The sequence below is a fragment of the Mirounga leonina genome, unplaced genomic scaffold (genome assembly GCF_011800145.1).
Source record: "Mirounga leonina isolate KUSES-001 unplaced genomic scaffold, KU_Mleo_1.0 Mir_115, whole genome shotgun sequence".
Classification (NCBI taxonomy): domain Eukaryota; kingdom Metazoa; phylum Chordata; class Mammalia; order Carnivora; family Phocidae; genus Mirounga; species Mirounga leonina.
Genome location: NW_023270268.1, coordinates 25,081,313 through 25,098,273, shown reverse-complemented (window position 1 = coordinate 25,098,273; position 16,961 = coordinate 25,081,313). Strand labels below are relative to the sequence as shown.

The 16,961-nt window shown below is 41.0% G+C and overlaps 1 protein-coding gene across 3 annotated transcripts in view; it reads left to right on the top strand.

Moving 5' to 3' along the window:
- The window catches only part of PLCL2 (phospholipase C like 2), a 198,011-nt gene that overhangs the window by 151,188 nt on the left and 29,862 nt on the right, over positions 1-16,961 (top strand). For 2 of the 3 annotated variants that reach the window (XM_034994001.1, XM_034993994.1), the window contains exon 5: positions 15,247-15,356. In XM_034994001.1, coding sequence (XP_034849892.1) covers positions 15,247-15,356 — 110 coding nt within the window. Of the gene's footprint in view, positions 1-4,883; positions 4,929-15,246; positions 15,357-16,961 lie in introns of those variants that run through there. The other variant, XM_034994010.1, reaches the window with a different exon arrangement.

Sequence of the window (16,961 nt, the reverse complement as noted above, 5' to 3'; positions counted from 1 at the left end):
GGGGTCAGGCTGCTTTCAACTCCGGCACTCCCACAGAAATTTTTTTGTTACTATTCTGTTATACTTGCTTATTAAAGCTGAGAAGAACTACAATTCAAATAAAGTCCACAGATAAATTCAATCATCTTTCTTGGACAAATACCAAAGTTTATATATATATACCTAATAGATATCTTTGGGTCTAAAATAAAAAGTCGAGATGATCTCTAAGGCTTTTCCAGCTCTCACATTTTATGGTCTACAAGTCCCATAATAGAATATAAATAAGGGATTGTAGTGGGTAAAAGTAAACAAATGCATTCTTAGAATGTGTAAACAATATTTAGAGATAAGTCTTCTTATAGGAATAAGGAATTTTTTTTTTAAAGATTTTATTTATTTGACAGAGAGAGACACAGCGAGAGAGGGAACACAAGTGGGGGGGGGGGAGGGAGAAGCAGGCTCCCCGCAGTGGGACTCGATCCCAGGACGCTGGGATCATGACCTGAGCCGAAGGCAGTCGCTTAACCGACTGAGCCACCCAGGCGCCCAGGAATAAGGAATTTAAAACAAGTTTAATTAACCTGTATTCTTTCATTACAGGTCAGTCAGAGCCATGTCAAAAACATGTCATTGTACATGTTAACATATGACAGGAAAAACACAGTTATACATTTGTGGAATGTGTTCAATGATAAGATATGCTAATTACTTATTAAAGTTGCAAAAAAAATAATGAAGGTCTCTGCTATCATTGAAAGTTATAAACCACAACCAAGCACATGATGTAAATAATAGGTACAATTGAAGTTTGAAGAAAGGAGTAAGCCCAGAAGCTTTTGTTGGTAGGGAAGGAGGTGGGCTAGAATCTAAGGACTTGAGGGAATGCAGGATCCGTGGAGGCAGAGCAGAAGGAACAGGGCTTTTGAGGTGGGCCAAAGTGTAGAAGATGTGATTTCTGTGCACATGAAATCTATTGTCCTGGCTAAAGGGAGATATTTGCTTCTGGAAGCAGCAGAAATTAGGATTGGAAATAGAGCTTGCTTCAAATGATGGAAACCTTTTAATTCAAGGATAAAGTATTTGGGGTTGCCTTTCTAGACCAGCATTTCTCAAAGATTGATTCAAGGAACACTAGTCATACTCCTCGGCAAAGGATCTCATCATCAAATTTTCATAACAAAACTTACTCCTGTTTGGAGATTATCAGTATACATTAGCATGCTAAGTATCGTCCAGTTTAACTCAGCATGTCCTGAACTTATATTCTTATAAATTCCTTGTTTCAAGTTCTGTCAATGTCTTGAATACTTTAGGAAACTACTGTAGGTGATGGGAGTGCAAAATAGTTTGGGACAGGCTTGGGGACTCATTGACCGACTCATCTCTGCCCTTTGCCCTCCATGTTCAGATGCTCCTCCCAGCAATGGAATGTGGATGCTTGCAATGTCAGAATAGGAAGGAATTGATTGTGAAAGTCTGTTTCAGGTTTGGTGAGCATGATCACAGTAGGATGGCACTGCTATAACAAATACCACAGACTGGACAGTTTATAAACAACAGAAATTTATTTCTCCCAGGTCTAGAGGCTGGGAAGTTCAAGATTACAGTGCCAGCAGATTTGATATGGTGGCGGGTGATGGTCTACTTCCTGGTTCATAGATAGCACCTTCTTGCTGTGTCCTCATGTGGTGGGAGGGTCTAGGCAACTCTCTGGGAACCCTTTTATAAGGACACTAATCCCATTCATGAAGGCTCCACTCTCATGACCTAAGTACCTCCCCAAAGCCCCACTTCCTAATACCATCACATTAGGCATTAGAATTACAAAATATAAATTTGGCAGGGGGTGCAAACATTCAGACCTTAGCAGGTGGTCCAATGGAAGAAGCTAGTAAGTTGTTGAAGCAACTATAATGAAGCTTGGGATGGAGTCAGGCTTACAGATAGAAGTGGTGTCATCCATATGGAAGAGTTACTTGCTTGGATAAGTTCTCTAAGGAAGAAATGGTTGGGAGGAAATACTGAAAATCCAGGGAGATGATTATGAATCTATAATTCAGAACTGGTTGTTTTACTTTATTTTTTATTTTTTTATTTTTAAGATTTTATTTATTTATTTGACAGAGAGAGACACAGCGAGAGAGGGAACACAAGCAGGGGGAGTGGAAGAGGGAGAAGCAGACTTCCTGCAGAGCAGGGAGCCCGATGCAGGACTTGATCCCAGGACCCTGGGATCATGACCTGAGCCAAAGGCAGACGCTTAACGACTGAGCCACCCAGGCACCCCTGGTTGTTTTACTTTAACCTCAAGTCATAAAAGCATTCCCAGCACACCTGATACCATACAGTTGGCTTACTGTGTTTTCTTGCAACTTGAATATAAACTCCTTGAGCGCAGGAGTTTATTCATCACATATCCCAAACTCCAACAGTGCCTGGCATTCAGCAAATAGACGCTGAGTTGAATTGAACTTTGAATGCTGCATTTATTAGTTCATTCTTTTATTCACCAGGCACTGACGAGGTCCTTATTCCCAGTGTGACAGAAGCTGGGGATTTCACTCCCTGTCCCCAGGGGGCTCCAAGTGGAGTTTCCAGAGACAGGCGTGTGAAGAGAGCCCCACCGCACAGCATACTTCACGCAGTAGTAAGAGGGTGCTGCTCTGCAGCCTCCACAGCACGCCCTGTGATCAACTCTGTCGGGGGTGATCGGGGAACCAGATCTCAGAACAGGAGCTGAGTCCCGCAAATGATTTGTCTGGGGCATGGTGGCAAGAGCAACGGCCGGAAGACCATTCAGGAAGCTCTTGCAACAATCCAGCCCAGTCTGTGGTTATGGTTATGGTCTATGGTTATGGTTATAGTAGTTGGGGTGGAATGAGGCGAAATGGTTACATGCTGGATATTCAGCTATATTCTGGATATGTAGATTTTCCTCCTCTGGAATAGGAGGAAAGAAAGAGGGAAGTCAGTATGACTGCAGGATTTGGGGCTGGAAAGGGGACACTGCTATTCACTGAGGTGGGGGGACTGAGGAGGAGAGGCTCAAGAGGGAAGGGCAGGGATTTGGTTTAGACAGGTTAAGTTATGCCTAGTTGAATTCCACGTCTAAAGTTCGGGTAAGGGGTCCAGACTAAAGGTAATGGGTTTGGGATCCATAAGCACAAAGGTGGTCTTTTAAGCCTGGAGACCGACATCATCTGAGAAGTGACTGGATGGAGGAGACAGAGCCCTGGCCCTCCAACATTTAGGTGTTAGGAGAACATGTAGAAGACCAAGCACAGGAGGTTAGGATACAGCCAGGCAGGCAGAGGAGAACACCATGATCTTGTAGAAGTTGAGTAAATGAGGTATTTCAAGGAGATGCCATCTTGCATGCATCAGACCCAAATGTTTATATACAAGACTGCAAATACATATATTTACCTCACACAGGGTCATGATAGATTGGAGAGGATAGAGGGGAAACTGATACCTGTCACATTGTTGGGGGGTCCACATCTGAGGAGGGCCATGTGGCAGTAAATGTCAGATTTACAAGTTATGTACACTTTGAACCAACAATTCCATTCTTTCAGAGTTTATTCTACAAATACGATCACATACTTGGGGAAGGACAATATGTACAGAAATTTTTTTGCAATACTGAGAACAAGCTAAATGTTACACCCTAAATATTCAATAGGAGGGCCCTCGTTAAATGCATGGCTGGTAGATCTGCATAATAGAACATTATGCTACCATAAAAAAAGAATAAAATATAAACCTGTATATCTACATTCACTGTACCCACACATGCTACATACTACACATATACAAGGAAGATCTTATATATACATATAGGTTAAATATATATATATATATTTACATATAATAATATATATATAGTTTTCAAAGTCAGTGTGCTATTTGCTAATATTTGTTTTAAAAGGTGGGGTAAGAGAATAGGGCCCTGTATGCTTGTGAGGGCGTGAGACTCTCTGGGAGGATAAACAGCAGTTGCCCAATGGGAAGGGAGCAAGAAAACTGGGGGATGGAGCAAGGAAAGATAACTCTCTGTATACCAGTTTAGACTTGGTAAATTGCTGAGCCATATCACAATAATATCTGTTCAAAAATTTAGATAAGAAGAGGTACAAAAAGCAAGGGAAGCACGGACAGGGTAAGGTGACGAGGCCCGGTATGTCATGGTGATCGTGCCAAACTGTGGTAGAGAGGAAGGATCCAATTTAAGAGTGGCAATCCAAACAAAGGCTTCCTAGGTTTAAAAAAAACGAATCTTTGAGTATAATTGGGGTTGAAATGGGGAGGGTCCTGCTAACAGCATCATGGCTCCCGTGACCCCACCCCGCGTGCCTCACGTGGCCGCGTGTTGAGGGTGGTTGCCTGGCACTTGGATTCCACAAAGGCCTGAAAGTTATACAACTTCCTCCCACCTCAATTACCCAGAGGGAGCAGGCTGGCGGAGGAAGGAAAACCTCTCTCGTGCAGTTCATTCACAAAGTGTACTGCTGTGGATGTGGCATTCTGGGAATCTTGTCACCCATCTGGGTTTCAGGGATATATTTAAGAGACCCGGTTTATCTCTTCCACCTCATGTGGAACGGGACTTAGCAGCTCAGAAATCCATCTTAAAATAATTTGGCTTTTGTTAATGTCAAGATTGGAAAGAAGGCCAAGAAAAAGAGACTACCAACTGGAACTGTATGAAAAATAATTAGGCATTTCCATGTCTCCGTGGGGGTGATGGTGTAAATGCCCACGTGTCAGCAGCGCACACAAACTTCAGACCCTTGGAGTTTTGGGGCAGAGCATACAGCTTACAAAGGCTATATATTTTAACGAGTGCTATAATTAAATTAGTTGGAAAAATAATCAGATAACCGCATTTTGTTTTCAAGATACTTTGATGTGCCACGAGACACTTGCAGACCGTGCTTATTAAGGTACTTTTAATACTGTTGATAAATCATCCTCTTGAATGAGGTCCCAAATAGACTTGTGTTATATGGAATTCCACCTTCCAGAAAATAGCTCACTACACCTAATTTGGGAATTGGAAATAAAATATAAATATATATTTCTTTGGTCACCATTTGAAAGATCTTGCACTTTGCTTATGGTTTCTATTTTCAACACATTAAAAAAAATATTTTTGCACTGGATGTGTGTGTGAGACAAGAGCTTTTAAGGGCAGGAAAGTAAATTTTCAGTTGAAAAACTAATCTTTAAGTATATAAGTTTAAGATCAATATGTCTCTCTTATGAGTACTTTTTAAAATTATATTTGCTTCTAAAAATATTTAGCCTTGTGCTACATGGTGTATTTTAGATTCATATCACTTAGATCGGTAGAGAAAATCCCAACCAGCATGTTTGAAAGGTCACCTGCTTTATGTTTGGCAAGAAGAAATGACATTCATTTCATTCGAGGAGGAAATGATACCTTGTTTCTGACTGAGTCTCCCTTCCCTTCCAAGCAAAAGCCTCTTTTTCATATCTTAGTTATTTATTGTATGTATCATGTATTTTTATTTTTTTATTAACATATAATGTATTATTTGTTTCAGGGGTACAGGTCTGTGATTCATCAGTCTTACACAATTCATGGCGCTCACTATAGCACATACCCTCCCCAGTGTCCATCACCCAGCCACCCCATCCCTCCCACCTGCCTCCACTCCAGCAACCCTCAGTTTGTTTCCTGAGATTAAAAGTCTCTTATGGTTTGTCTCCCTCTCTGGTTTCATCTTGTTTCATTTTTCCCTCCCTTCCTCTATGATCCTCTGTCTTGTTTCTCAAATTCCTCATATCAGTGAGATCATATGATACTTGTCTTTCTCTGATTGATTTATTTCGCTCAGCATAATACCCTCCAGTTCCATCCATGTCGTTGCGAATGGCAAGATCTCATTCCTTTTGATGGCTGCATAATATTCCATTGTGTGTGTGTGTGTGTGTGTGTGTGTATATATATATATATATATATATATATATATACCACATCTTCTTTATCCATTCATCTGTCGATGGACATCTTGGCTCTTTCCACAGTTTGGCTATTGTGGACATTGCTGCTATAAACATCAGGGTGCATGTACCCCTTCAGATCCCTACATTTGTATCTTTGGGGTAAATACCCAATAGTGCAATTGCTGGATCATAGGGTAGCTCTATTTTCAACTTTCTGAAGAACCTCTATACTGTTTTCCAGAGTGACTGCACCAGCTTGCATTCCCACCAACAGTGTAGGAGGGTTCCCCTTTCTCCGCATCCTCGCCAACATCTGTCGTTTCCTAACTTGTTAATTTTAGCCATTCTGACTGGTGTGAGGTGGTATCTCATTGAGGTTTTGACTTGGATTTCCCTGATGCCGAGTGATGTTGAGCACTTTTTCATGTGTCTGTTGACCATTTAGATGTTTTCTTTGCAGAAATGTCTATTCATGTCTTCTGCCCATTTCTTGATCAGATTATTTGTTCTCTGGGTGTGTATCATGTATTTTTAAATTGTTATTTTATTTTTATGGCTGTTTGGTTTTCATTTAAGTTTATTTGTGATAGGAAGCAGGAAACTTAATGGAAGCTCCACTACATCCCATTCTTTGCAGTTGTAGTAACATGCTTAGTTACTTTAATTATATCATCCTGGAAAATTGACACTCAGTTATTAATTTTTACAAAACATGATACTTAATCTGTCATCTTTACATTTTATTTTTGGTCATTAAGCTTTAAGCCCCTCCAAAAAGAAACTCTTTAAAATATTTAGGCTATAAAGTATTTTGAAATAATAATTTGAAAGTTATGTGAAACCAGTATCTACCAGTATAAAAAATCTTAGCTGCTTAGATTTTCAAGAGATGACATGGAAAGAAACAACCAATTTCCAAAATGTAGTTCTTAACATAAAAAAACAAATCATATACTTTTGGGTGGCCAGGCCAATTTTTAAAATTTAATATTACAGCTATAAATGGAAAGACTAAATGACTTATGCAGTCCCCACCGTGGACGCATGGCCCCATTCTTTGTTCACATGGCCTGTCTTCCATTCCCTTAGACCAGGATGGGACTAAACTCTCATAGAAATCACCTGAGTATGGGTTTTCCATTTGTCCTTTCTCTGCTGCTGCACCACCAGCTAGTCATCTCCTTAATTCTCAAGTTCAGTACCACCAAGGAATTCGAGCAGATTTTCTTCTTGGTTAACATTCCTGAAGAAAAATAATTCACATCTTTTCCCTGGAAACAGAAACTAGGGGTCACAGAGTCAGGGCAACCTAATTGTAGGTTCTTTGGCACAGAGTAGCCAGGGCTCAAAGACAGTCCTTTTGGCAAAAGAACGGTCACAGCGGGCCCAGCCAGGTCTGTGCATGAGACACGACCATTCACTGCTTTCTGGCTCATTTACCCCAGGCTTTGGTCCATGTTCCTGTGCACTTCATTGGGTTTGCGTAATATATGCTCACAGCCTTCAACCTTTAATGCCTTTATACACACCATGTATTTTGACTGTTAAATAAAATAGCCCATTGCAATTGTATAGCATGTCACCTTTTTCAAAGGACAGTTTACCTAGTTAGTATTGGTTTTCAAGTGAAGTTTCCTAAAACTTACAAAGATTTCCATTTCTTTGGCCAGAATTACTTGTTACCTCTGGTTTACTTGGGTGGCAACATCCTGGTAGAATCAAGGAATCCTGTTTCCTTCCACTACCTTCATAGTTGCCCCCAAATGTTATAAATGTTAGCCAGGCCATGCTTTCTTTGAGGCTCTTATAATGCCATTTAGTGTAAATCAGACAAGGAAATGGGACATTACTTGTAGGAAAAATACAAGATACTGTGAACAGCTACACATGGCGCTAAAATATACAGATTTATGAGTAAATGTGTTCATTTGGTATGTGAAATGAACACATTTGTGTTGGTAGAGTATTTGGAAGGTACTAGAAACCTACAGGGAAATACAACTTGTTCCTGAAAGAAGAAAAACGATCCCACTTCTTTCTCCTTGTTATTATCGGCCTGGCTTCTATTTTTGAACCCGAAGATTGTTTTCATGGTGGGACTTCTTGTCACTAAGCCGCGGTAGCGATGCATGCAAGAGCCTGCAACCCCCTCACTTCTCTCCAGTGCCTGTCTGGGAGCTCTCTCTAAGTCCACCTGCGATGCTCAGGCCACAGAAGCTAAGAGCCATGTTTTGTAAGCACATTAGAACTCTTTTGTCTTAAATCTGCAATTTCAAAACCTCCAAATAATGACTTTGCAGATGGTCACAAAAGAACTTTTCTCAGGATCAACAAAATTCTAATTATTTTCAGAAGCATATATATATATATATATATATATTTTTTTTTTTTACCTATACTTCATCGATGAGAGGTACTTGTGTTTTAGAGCTAAAAAGCCCTGTCTTTCAGCCCCTAATGCCCCAGGTGAATAAAGAATTTGCACAGAAAGCCGTCTTGGTGTGCATCTTCCCACGGTGCTGGCAGGGCTGTGTGTGGGGACAGCCCTCCGTGGTGTCTGCTGAGGGAAGGACAGCTGCAGTGCTCTGTTCTTTTTACTTTCTCAGGAGAAGCTGGTTTGGGTGGTTCTGCATCTTCTTACCCTTTTAAGAATCCTAAAGGCTTCACTTCAGCTAAAAGCCCACTGTGAGAGCTGCTTCTAAACACTGCGCCTATGTGAATGAACAGTCCCTCCCCAGAGCCGAGGGGCTTTCACTCTAAAATACCGGTAATGTAGACGGGCAGATAAAAGGCACACTGCTAATTGGTAAAGGAGGAACCTGCAAATATATCGGGTATTTACTTTGTGTAATCGCCTGTCAGTTTGGTTAACAGTGTAGTTAATAAGAAGGCAGGATGTAGAGCTAAGCTGTGTAGGCTAACACAAGAATAGCTAGCAGAAGTGGCTAGGTCCGGTTTCTAAGCAAAGGCATAGGAGGCACTGGCATCCTGAGGCCCCGCCTGCACGCGCGCCGGGGGCTGCTGGTGCGCCCTGCGTCCCCAGTCCGTCCGCTACAGGCCTGCTGGGGAGAGGAGTTAAGCAGATAGCCTCTCCTGAATCAGAGTCAGGGTTCTTCCTGCTTCATTTAGAACACGAAGGCTAGCCGGGATCAAGGGCAGGAAATGATCAAGGGCTCCCTGTCCACCTTGATATGTAGCTTTCCTATAGAATTGCTTACAATTATACAGTAGCTTCAAGGGTAATCAACGCTACCGTAGCGCGTATTTATTACCTGCTCATTTTCTATCCAGTCCCTTAAGTGAAAACACAGAATGGACTTACTCAGGTTTTCAAACATTTAAATTTGTCTGATTTTTTTATTTTTCGATTACTTTGTAAGATGAAACAATCCAGGGCTCCTGGGTGGCTCAGTCGTTAAGCGTCTGCCTTCGGCTCAGGTCATGATCTCAGGGTCCTGGGATCGAGCCCCGCATCGGGCTCCCTGCTCCGCGGGAAGCCTGCTTCTCCCTCTCCCACTCCCCCTGCTTGTGTTCCCTCTCTCGCTGTCTCTTTGTGTCAAATAAATAAATAAAATCTTAAAAAAAAAAAGATTAAAAAAAGAAACAATCCAGTTTTAAATTATCAGTTGTAATTTATTCTGTAAAATTTGGCATTATAATACATAGATCTTATACGCCTCCTAAATCTCCCATGCATAGGGTCTGTTTCCTAGTACAAAAATCCTACTTGGAGAGTGATCCTACAGAGTTTATTTTGGCCTTGACTTAACAAGCAGCAGTTGTTACATATTCTCACATCATCATTTCAATGCTGTTGCTCTATTTGCTGTACTGATGCCTCTAAACTCAGCCATTGTATTCCAGAACAAAACTATAAATATTTCTTTAGGAAAGAGTTGTCAGTTGATAATATAGGCACTAGTTCCCTTACCTCTCTTTGTTCCCCATACTTCTAGAAATCTAGTTTTTTACAGAACGATCAGTAACGGGTTTAAGGAATGGGCTTACAGATTTAAGCAGTGGGTTTTAGTAGAGCTCAACACTGCATATAGTCAAATGACCTACACATGGTGGGTAATCAATAAATGTTATTCTCTGACCGATTGCCCACCCAGGGCTCTTCCCAGTGCCAGTTAACACCCCGTCTCCACCCCCTCAAACTCTAATTGAAGAAAAGGAGTTTTAAAACAAAAACAACTTGGCTTCCTTGTGGGGGTTGGGGTGGGGGTAAGAGAGGTGCTAACTTAGTATCAAAAGTTTGGCTCATTAGATTTTCACCAGCTACTTTAAATCTCACTCTGCTCTTCAGACAGAATGGTATAATTTATGGACGGAGAAGAGGTATCTTAATAAGTGAAAGACTTTTTCATTGGGCTCATGTTTCTTTGCTGAAAATAATTTGGAAAATAGGGAGAAAGTTACTTAACATCTAACCCAGACAAGTTCTTTATACTCAATGTTGATAAAAAGAACCAAAAAGATCTCCTGTGACATGTTAGAGTAGATTTTCTGATAATTTAATATGAAGGGAATAATGCAATTTGCATCTAATATAGATTTCCTTGTTATGTATGGGCTGACCCAATTCAAATGCATAATCTCATTAGCTGTCCCTCTGTATTCCCTTAGAACTGGGTCAGTGCCTGTGCATTAGTCCTTACAGTGCTCTACCTCATGGCATAATTATTGGATATGCATAACCATAGTATGAGCTCATATTAAGGGTTGGGACTCTTGATTAGAAATAAGGCATGGTAGTTGGAAAACCATGGGGCACTGGGCTCAGACAAACCAGTATTCAAATCCTTCTTTCCAATTCCTTGGGAAAGTGCCTTAGCCTCTCTCCAACTTTCCTGTATAATATATATAAAGCACCTGGCCAGTTGCCTTTTGCTTCCCTCAGTTGTGTGCCCTTAGTCCTTGCCCTGGGCTTTGCACATCACAGGGGAGCAGTGAAAGGTACAGTCGTGTTATATGGGCCAAGGTCAGAATCCTTTGATTTCCTTAAATAAAATCAGCATATGCTTTAAATCAGTGGACTAGCAGGTGTTTTCAAAGATCCATCTATAAGTTATTTATATAAAAAACTTTTTAAAGAAACCATTATGTTATGCAGCAAGCCAAATAATGAAATATATAACAGTGGGACTGATAGTCTTGGTTGCTTTTTAATGTTTCGGGTTATATATATATTTTTTTCTTTTTGTCGGGTTTTGTATTTTCAACATAATTTTTCCAGTTTTCAACTTCTCACCTTTTTTGCATGCATTTTTTAAAGAATTTCATTAATAATATATTTTGTACTTCCCTATGGACTTTTATTGGGCTACTGGTATTTCAAGAGGGGAGAGAGAAGAGGGAGTCGTGTCATCTCACTTTTTAGTAAACATGTAAAATACGAGCTTTTTAGACACAGCCATGTATTCAGCTACCCTCATTTCTTTAAATGTTTCCATTTCTTCCTTGTCAGTATCATTTTTTTTTTTTAATCATTTTAACTGTGTTTCTTCTTCCTTGAGTCCTCAGTCCTCAGGGCAGCCTATCCTTTTACTGCCTCTGGCCCTGGGTTCGTCTTTCCTGCAGAAAGCTGCTTAAAATTTAGGGTAGCTGTTTGTCTAAGCTCAGCACTCGCTCAGAGACCGCATAGTTGTTTATCTCGTTTACAGAGGACTTCTCCCCCAGCACTTCTCTTGTGTGTCTTCTCTCTCCTGAATTCCAGTCATGAACTCTATCTGCCATACCTCAGTGATGCTTATAAGGCTAGAGTACCACCTGATGAACAGAATAGAATCATTATGAGTATTCATGACCCATCCTGAACTCCAGATCTTGCCAAAGTCCAGTATTAAATCTTAACAGAAAAGCTAGCACATCAAGGTCTCACCGCTCAAGCTTCAGCTGGCCATGTTCTAAGAAGTGGGTCTGAGTCATCACAGCGCTCTCCAGGGGGGTCTCCCAGATGTGGCCAGGGAAAAGGTGTGTGTGTGTGTGTGTGTGTGTCCATGCATGCATGCAATTAAATGCTTGCAAAAAACCTGTGTTTTAGAACAAGATTGCTACCTACTCATGGTTATTTTTTTTTTGTTTATTTTTAGGGGTATTTTGTCTTTTTGTTTTATTTGTTTGTTGCAGTATGCTAAGCCAAGCACATCTCAGCAGAAGTCAGAACTAGATATAGGGGATGCAGCCTGCTGTCTGAGCCAGGTCGCCAGCATTGTGGTGGAGGGGGTTTAGTTAATCAAGTTGGGATGTTCTCAAATACCATCACTGGTGAAAGAGAAGTTGGAGAAAAGGGGAGTGGTTAGTGTGGTAGTTTTCTAAGCGATGTAATGAATTTTACCATTTTTTCTTGAAACCAGTTATGTTGTTAAGCCTTTAGCAAGACAGGAATTAGAACCATCATTCCTGTTCAGTGAGGGGAGAAAAAAAAGAAGAAAAAAGACTAAATTGGCAGCTTTTACTGTATTTATCATATGTGTCAGCTTTTGTTTACTGTTTAGAGATACTAAGAAATAAAGTTGCTGTCAATCACAGTATAAAGAGTTGCTTTGAAATGGTATTGCATAGAAAGGGAGTTAGAATGCCCAACTGAACAGTACGTGTGCACTGAGGAACACAGGAAATGTCTATAAAGATTATGACTGCTCCACATTATTTGTAGCAGCAAATGTTTTGAAACAACCCAGTGTCCATCAGCGGGGACTAGTTAAATAAATGCTGGTTCATCTACTCAAGGAGTCCATGTAAGCTGTTAAAAAAAAAAAAAAGTGAGGATGAGCTCTCCACGCTGACATGGAGTGATCTCCATCCACTGTGTACCAAGGTACAGAACACTGTACTTCTGAACAGTGTACAGAAAACAAAAATCCAAGTACAGAAATTTCTTGTGCAAGAAAGGGAAGATCATGGATATACGTACACAGTTGCTTATATATTTTTTAAAGATTTTATTTATTTATTTGTCAGAGAGAGAGAGAGAGAGAGAGCACAAGCAGGGAGAGCGGCAGGCAGAGGGAGAAGCAGGCTCACCTCTGAGCAAGGAGCCCGATGTGAGACTCTATTCCTGGACCCTGGGATCATGACCTGAGCCGAAGGCGACCCTTACCAACAAAGCCACCCAGGCATTCCCCACGGTTGCTTAGATTTTTCAAGGAGAAACAATACAGGAGAAAGTTAATTAAAAACTACAAAAAATGTATAGGGGGAGGGAGGGATCAGGGTGCAAGATACCAGGAGGAAGCAAGACCTACCTAAGCACACTTTGAGATGAGGTTCGGCTTTGGAAATATGTAAAGCTTTGACATAATCATAAAACAGATTAAATCCAAAAAAGCACAGGTCATGGAAAATCTTAATTCCTAATCATATCAACATTGTCTTCTAAGGTCAGTCACAATAATTCTTTTCTCCACTGACCTTAGAAGACAATATTCTTACTGTACATTCTTAATAAGATGCTCTCTGAGGACCCTCCCCCCAAATGCAGATTTTAAATTTGATTCAGCAGTCTTACTATTAATAGCTAGGTTGATGTGGTTAGGAATTAAGATTTTCCACCTAAGAGATACAAAATAAGCATAAAATTTTAAAAAATATGTAAAAACCTTGTACACTTAAATTTGAATTAGAAGTATTAGCAGGGCACCTGGGGTGGTACAGTGGACTGTTGGTTTTAACTCCGGTCATGATCTCAGGGTCCTGGGATTGAGTCCTGCATTGGGCTCCACACTCAGCAGGGATTCTGCTTAAGAGATTCTCTCTCTCTCCCTTTGTTCCTCCCGCCTGCACTCATGCTCAAGCACGTGCATTCTCCCTCTCTCTCAAATAAATAAATCTTAAAAAAAAAAAAATAGAAGTATTAGCAAGATCTTATTCCCTTTAAAAAAAAAAGTGTCGGGGCACCTGGGTGGCTCAGTTGGTTAAGCGACTGCCTTCGGCTCAGGTCATGATCCTGGAGTCCCGGGATCGAGTCTCACATCAGGCTCCCTGCTCAGCAGGGAGTCTGCTTCTCCCTCTGACCCTCCCCCCTCTCATGCTCTCTCTATCTCATTCTCTCTCTCAAATAAATAAATAAAATCTTAAAAAAAAAAAGTGATATCTGTCCAATGAAAAGGCCTAAAAAACAATGAAAACTCAGTAAAAATGGGCACTGCTAACACCCAGATTGTGGTCTTTAAATATCATTCTCGACAAAAAAACCCACAGGTCCTTAGAGAAATGCCTGGCTCCAGGGCCGAGGTAGAAAATGTACTTGGTAAGTCTAGAACACCTTGTGCCAAAAGGCTGATTAGTCATTTCAAAAGGACATAGGAACCAGTCTGAAGGGTTCCCATTGGCCAGAGGTGGGATCATTGACTGCAGTTTAATATATAAAATTCCATGAGTTGTCACGGTATTAAAACCGCAAAAGAGGGGTGCCTGAGTGGCTCAGTCATTAAGCATCTGCCTTCGGCTCAGGTCATGATCCCAGGTCCTGGGATCGAGCCCCGCATCAGGCTTCCTGCTCCGTGGGAAGCCTGCTTCTCTCCCTCTCCCACTTCCCCTGCTTGTGTGCCCTCTCTCGCTGTGTCTCCCTCTGTCAAATAAATAAATAAAATCTTTAAAAAATAAATAAATGATGTAATGTATGGTGATTAACATAACATAATTAAAAATAAATAAATAAAAATAAAACAGCAAATGAACCATCATACTACTCCTGCATTATTGCACTGTTGTTGCATAGGGTGCTTCTTTGAGACTATTTTGAACAACAATAGGGAATATACATTTGATTATGTAAATTATGTTCAAGAGTCATAATGGAAATGCAGAGTTAGAGTTCAGGGTCTCTGTCCCAGTCCGCGCCCCTTCGCCGTAGGCTTGCTGTCTGACCTCAGACTGACTCTCTGTGTGACAGGAAGTATAGCAGCACTGAAATCTGCCTTCTGAGGTTCCAAAGACCTGGGTTCTAATCCCAGCTCTTCCTTTTGCTTCCTCCACAGCCGTCCATCTCTCATGCTTGCCAAGCCTCAGATTCCTCCTCTCTAAAATAAGAATGGGAATGATTATATGTGCCCTGTTCGCCCTTCAAAGACCATGAGGAATGATAGCTGACCTCTAAGATGCCTTCCGCCTTGCTGGGACCATAAATTGTCAGGGTTCCCCCCGTCAGTTATTACATTCTTAAAGAGGCACATTTCTGAAATTCCCCTGGAGACTGGAATTCTTTGAGCTATACGTAGAAACAGAAGTGTTGCCCGGTCATTAGCCCAGGTTGGACGTGGAAGTAAACTGCTTTGTTTCTTGCAGCCATGGAATTCCATGAGCACTTACACAGCATCGGCACCAAGGAAGGCTTGAAGGAACGAAAGCTACAAAAAGCAGTGGAGAGCTTTACCTGGAATATCACCATCTTAAAGGTACGTGGCCAAGCTGGTTCTGATGCTGGTGATGCTGCATCAGCCTTTGGCAGCACGTTTCCCCCATGTGGTAGAACAGGTCTTGCCTTGTGCGTTGTCAGACAGGCCAGCGCCGTCCCAGCCGTCCCAGGAGAACTCGGCCCTCAGCAGAGCCCGCAGGCACGGTCACTGGGCCGCGTGGCTTGGAGAGAGCACAGGGGACTCCTGTGGTTGGCACATTGTGGATTCTGACAGCAGGGTGAGGACCTTGGCTTCTCTCCTTGAAGCATTGTCAAGTTTATAAATGCCAGTTGCTGTCTGTGAAATAGGCAGTGTGATTATGAGGGATGATTGAGAATTTAGATTCTAATTACTCAAATGTCATTTAACACTTTCAAGTATAATCACAGCCTTAATATTAATATGATCCCAGGACGAAAATAGGAAAGAATTGTGCAGGACATAATTAAAACCCATATGTAAAGGAATTGCCATTGGAAAGAAATTTTCCTTTAAGGAAGAAACTGTTTGTCTTCCTCCCTCTCCCTTCCTTTCTTCCTTCCTTCCTCAGTATGGCTATTTTTTAAATGTTTATTATTTTTTATTATAAAAGTAATACATTCTTGTTGAAACTGTCAAAATAGAAATAAGCAAAGATGAACATGGTCCCACCGTTCAGAGGCAATTACCACTGGCCTTTGGCCATACATTCTCCCTGCTTTTTTCTCTGTGCTATGTATCATGTGACATGATTTTTAAAATAATGCTATGTATGTACCTTGAAACCTTTTTGTCTCAGTGGTCTTTACTTTTCTTCTTTTCCATGTTTGGGAACTTGAATAATCATAACACAGAAACATTATTTCACTCTGGATCTTGGACAGCTAAATCTTAAAATTACTCTCTGGTATTCACCCTCCAAACTTTCTGCTCCCTTGAAGTCAAAACAGTAAAGACGTTATCACAGCTTCCTCTTTTAATTTCCTTGTTCCTCCTCAAATTAAAAGATCCATCCCTGCAGCAGACAACAGTTTTCTGATTTGACTTAATAAAAAGTCAACCTTCCAAAGCGAACCAACCTGCATTTTATCACGTTAAACCTCTACTCGTTTTTATAATTAAAATCATTTTCTTGACTTCTTAAAACACTTCCCTTCCTTCACATGTGCTTTCTTTTGTAATCTTTCAATCTTCTGCTTAGAAGTTAACTTTGATAGTTTGCAATTCAGTAAACAGCAGATAGAAGAATTTACAAGGAAAAGGAATTTGGCTTTATAACTTGCTGACTCATTCCCACCCGGAGGTGGGGGTACACAACAAATTTCCTGCAAATCTCAGGGGAAAAGTAGCACAGTAGTTTAAGCCCTGTGATAGAACAAATGCTCATTTTGCTTTCATTTTATTATAGGCAAAACCATACTTACAGACCAAACTTTCACTTGTCAACTATCCTTGCTACTCCTTTGTGGTCTAGGAAGCAGAAGCCTGGGCATCACCTGGGAGCTTGTTCAAAATGCAGACTCCCAAGCCCCACCCCAGATCTACTGAATCAGAATCTGCATTTTTACAAGCTCCCAGGGGATTCTCATGCACATTAAAGTCTGAGACACACTTGGCTAAGAGCCA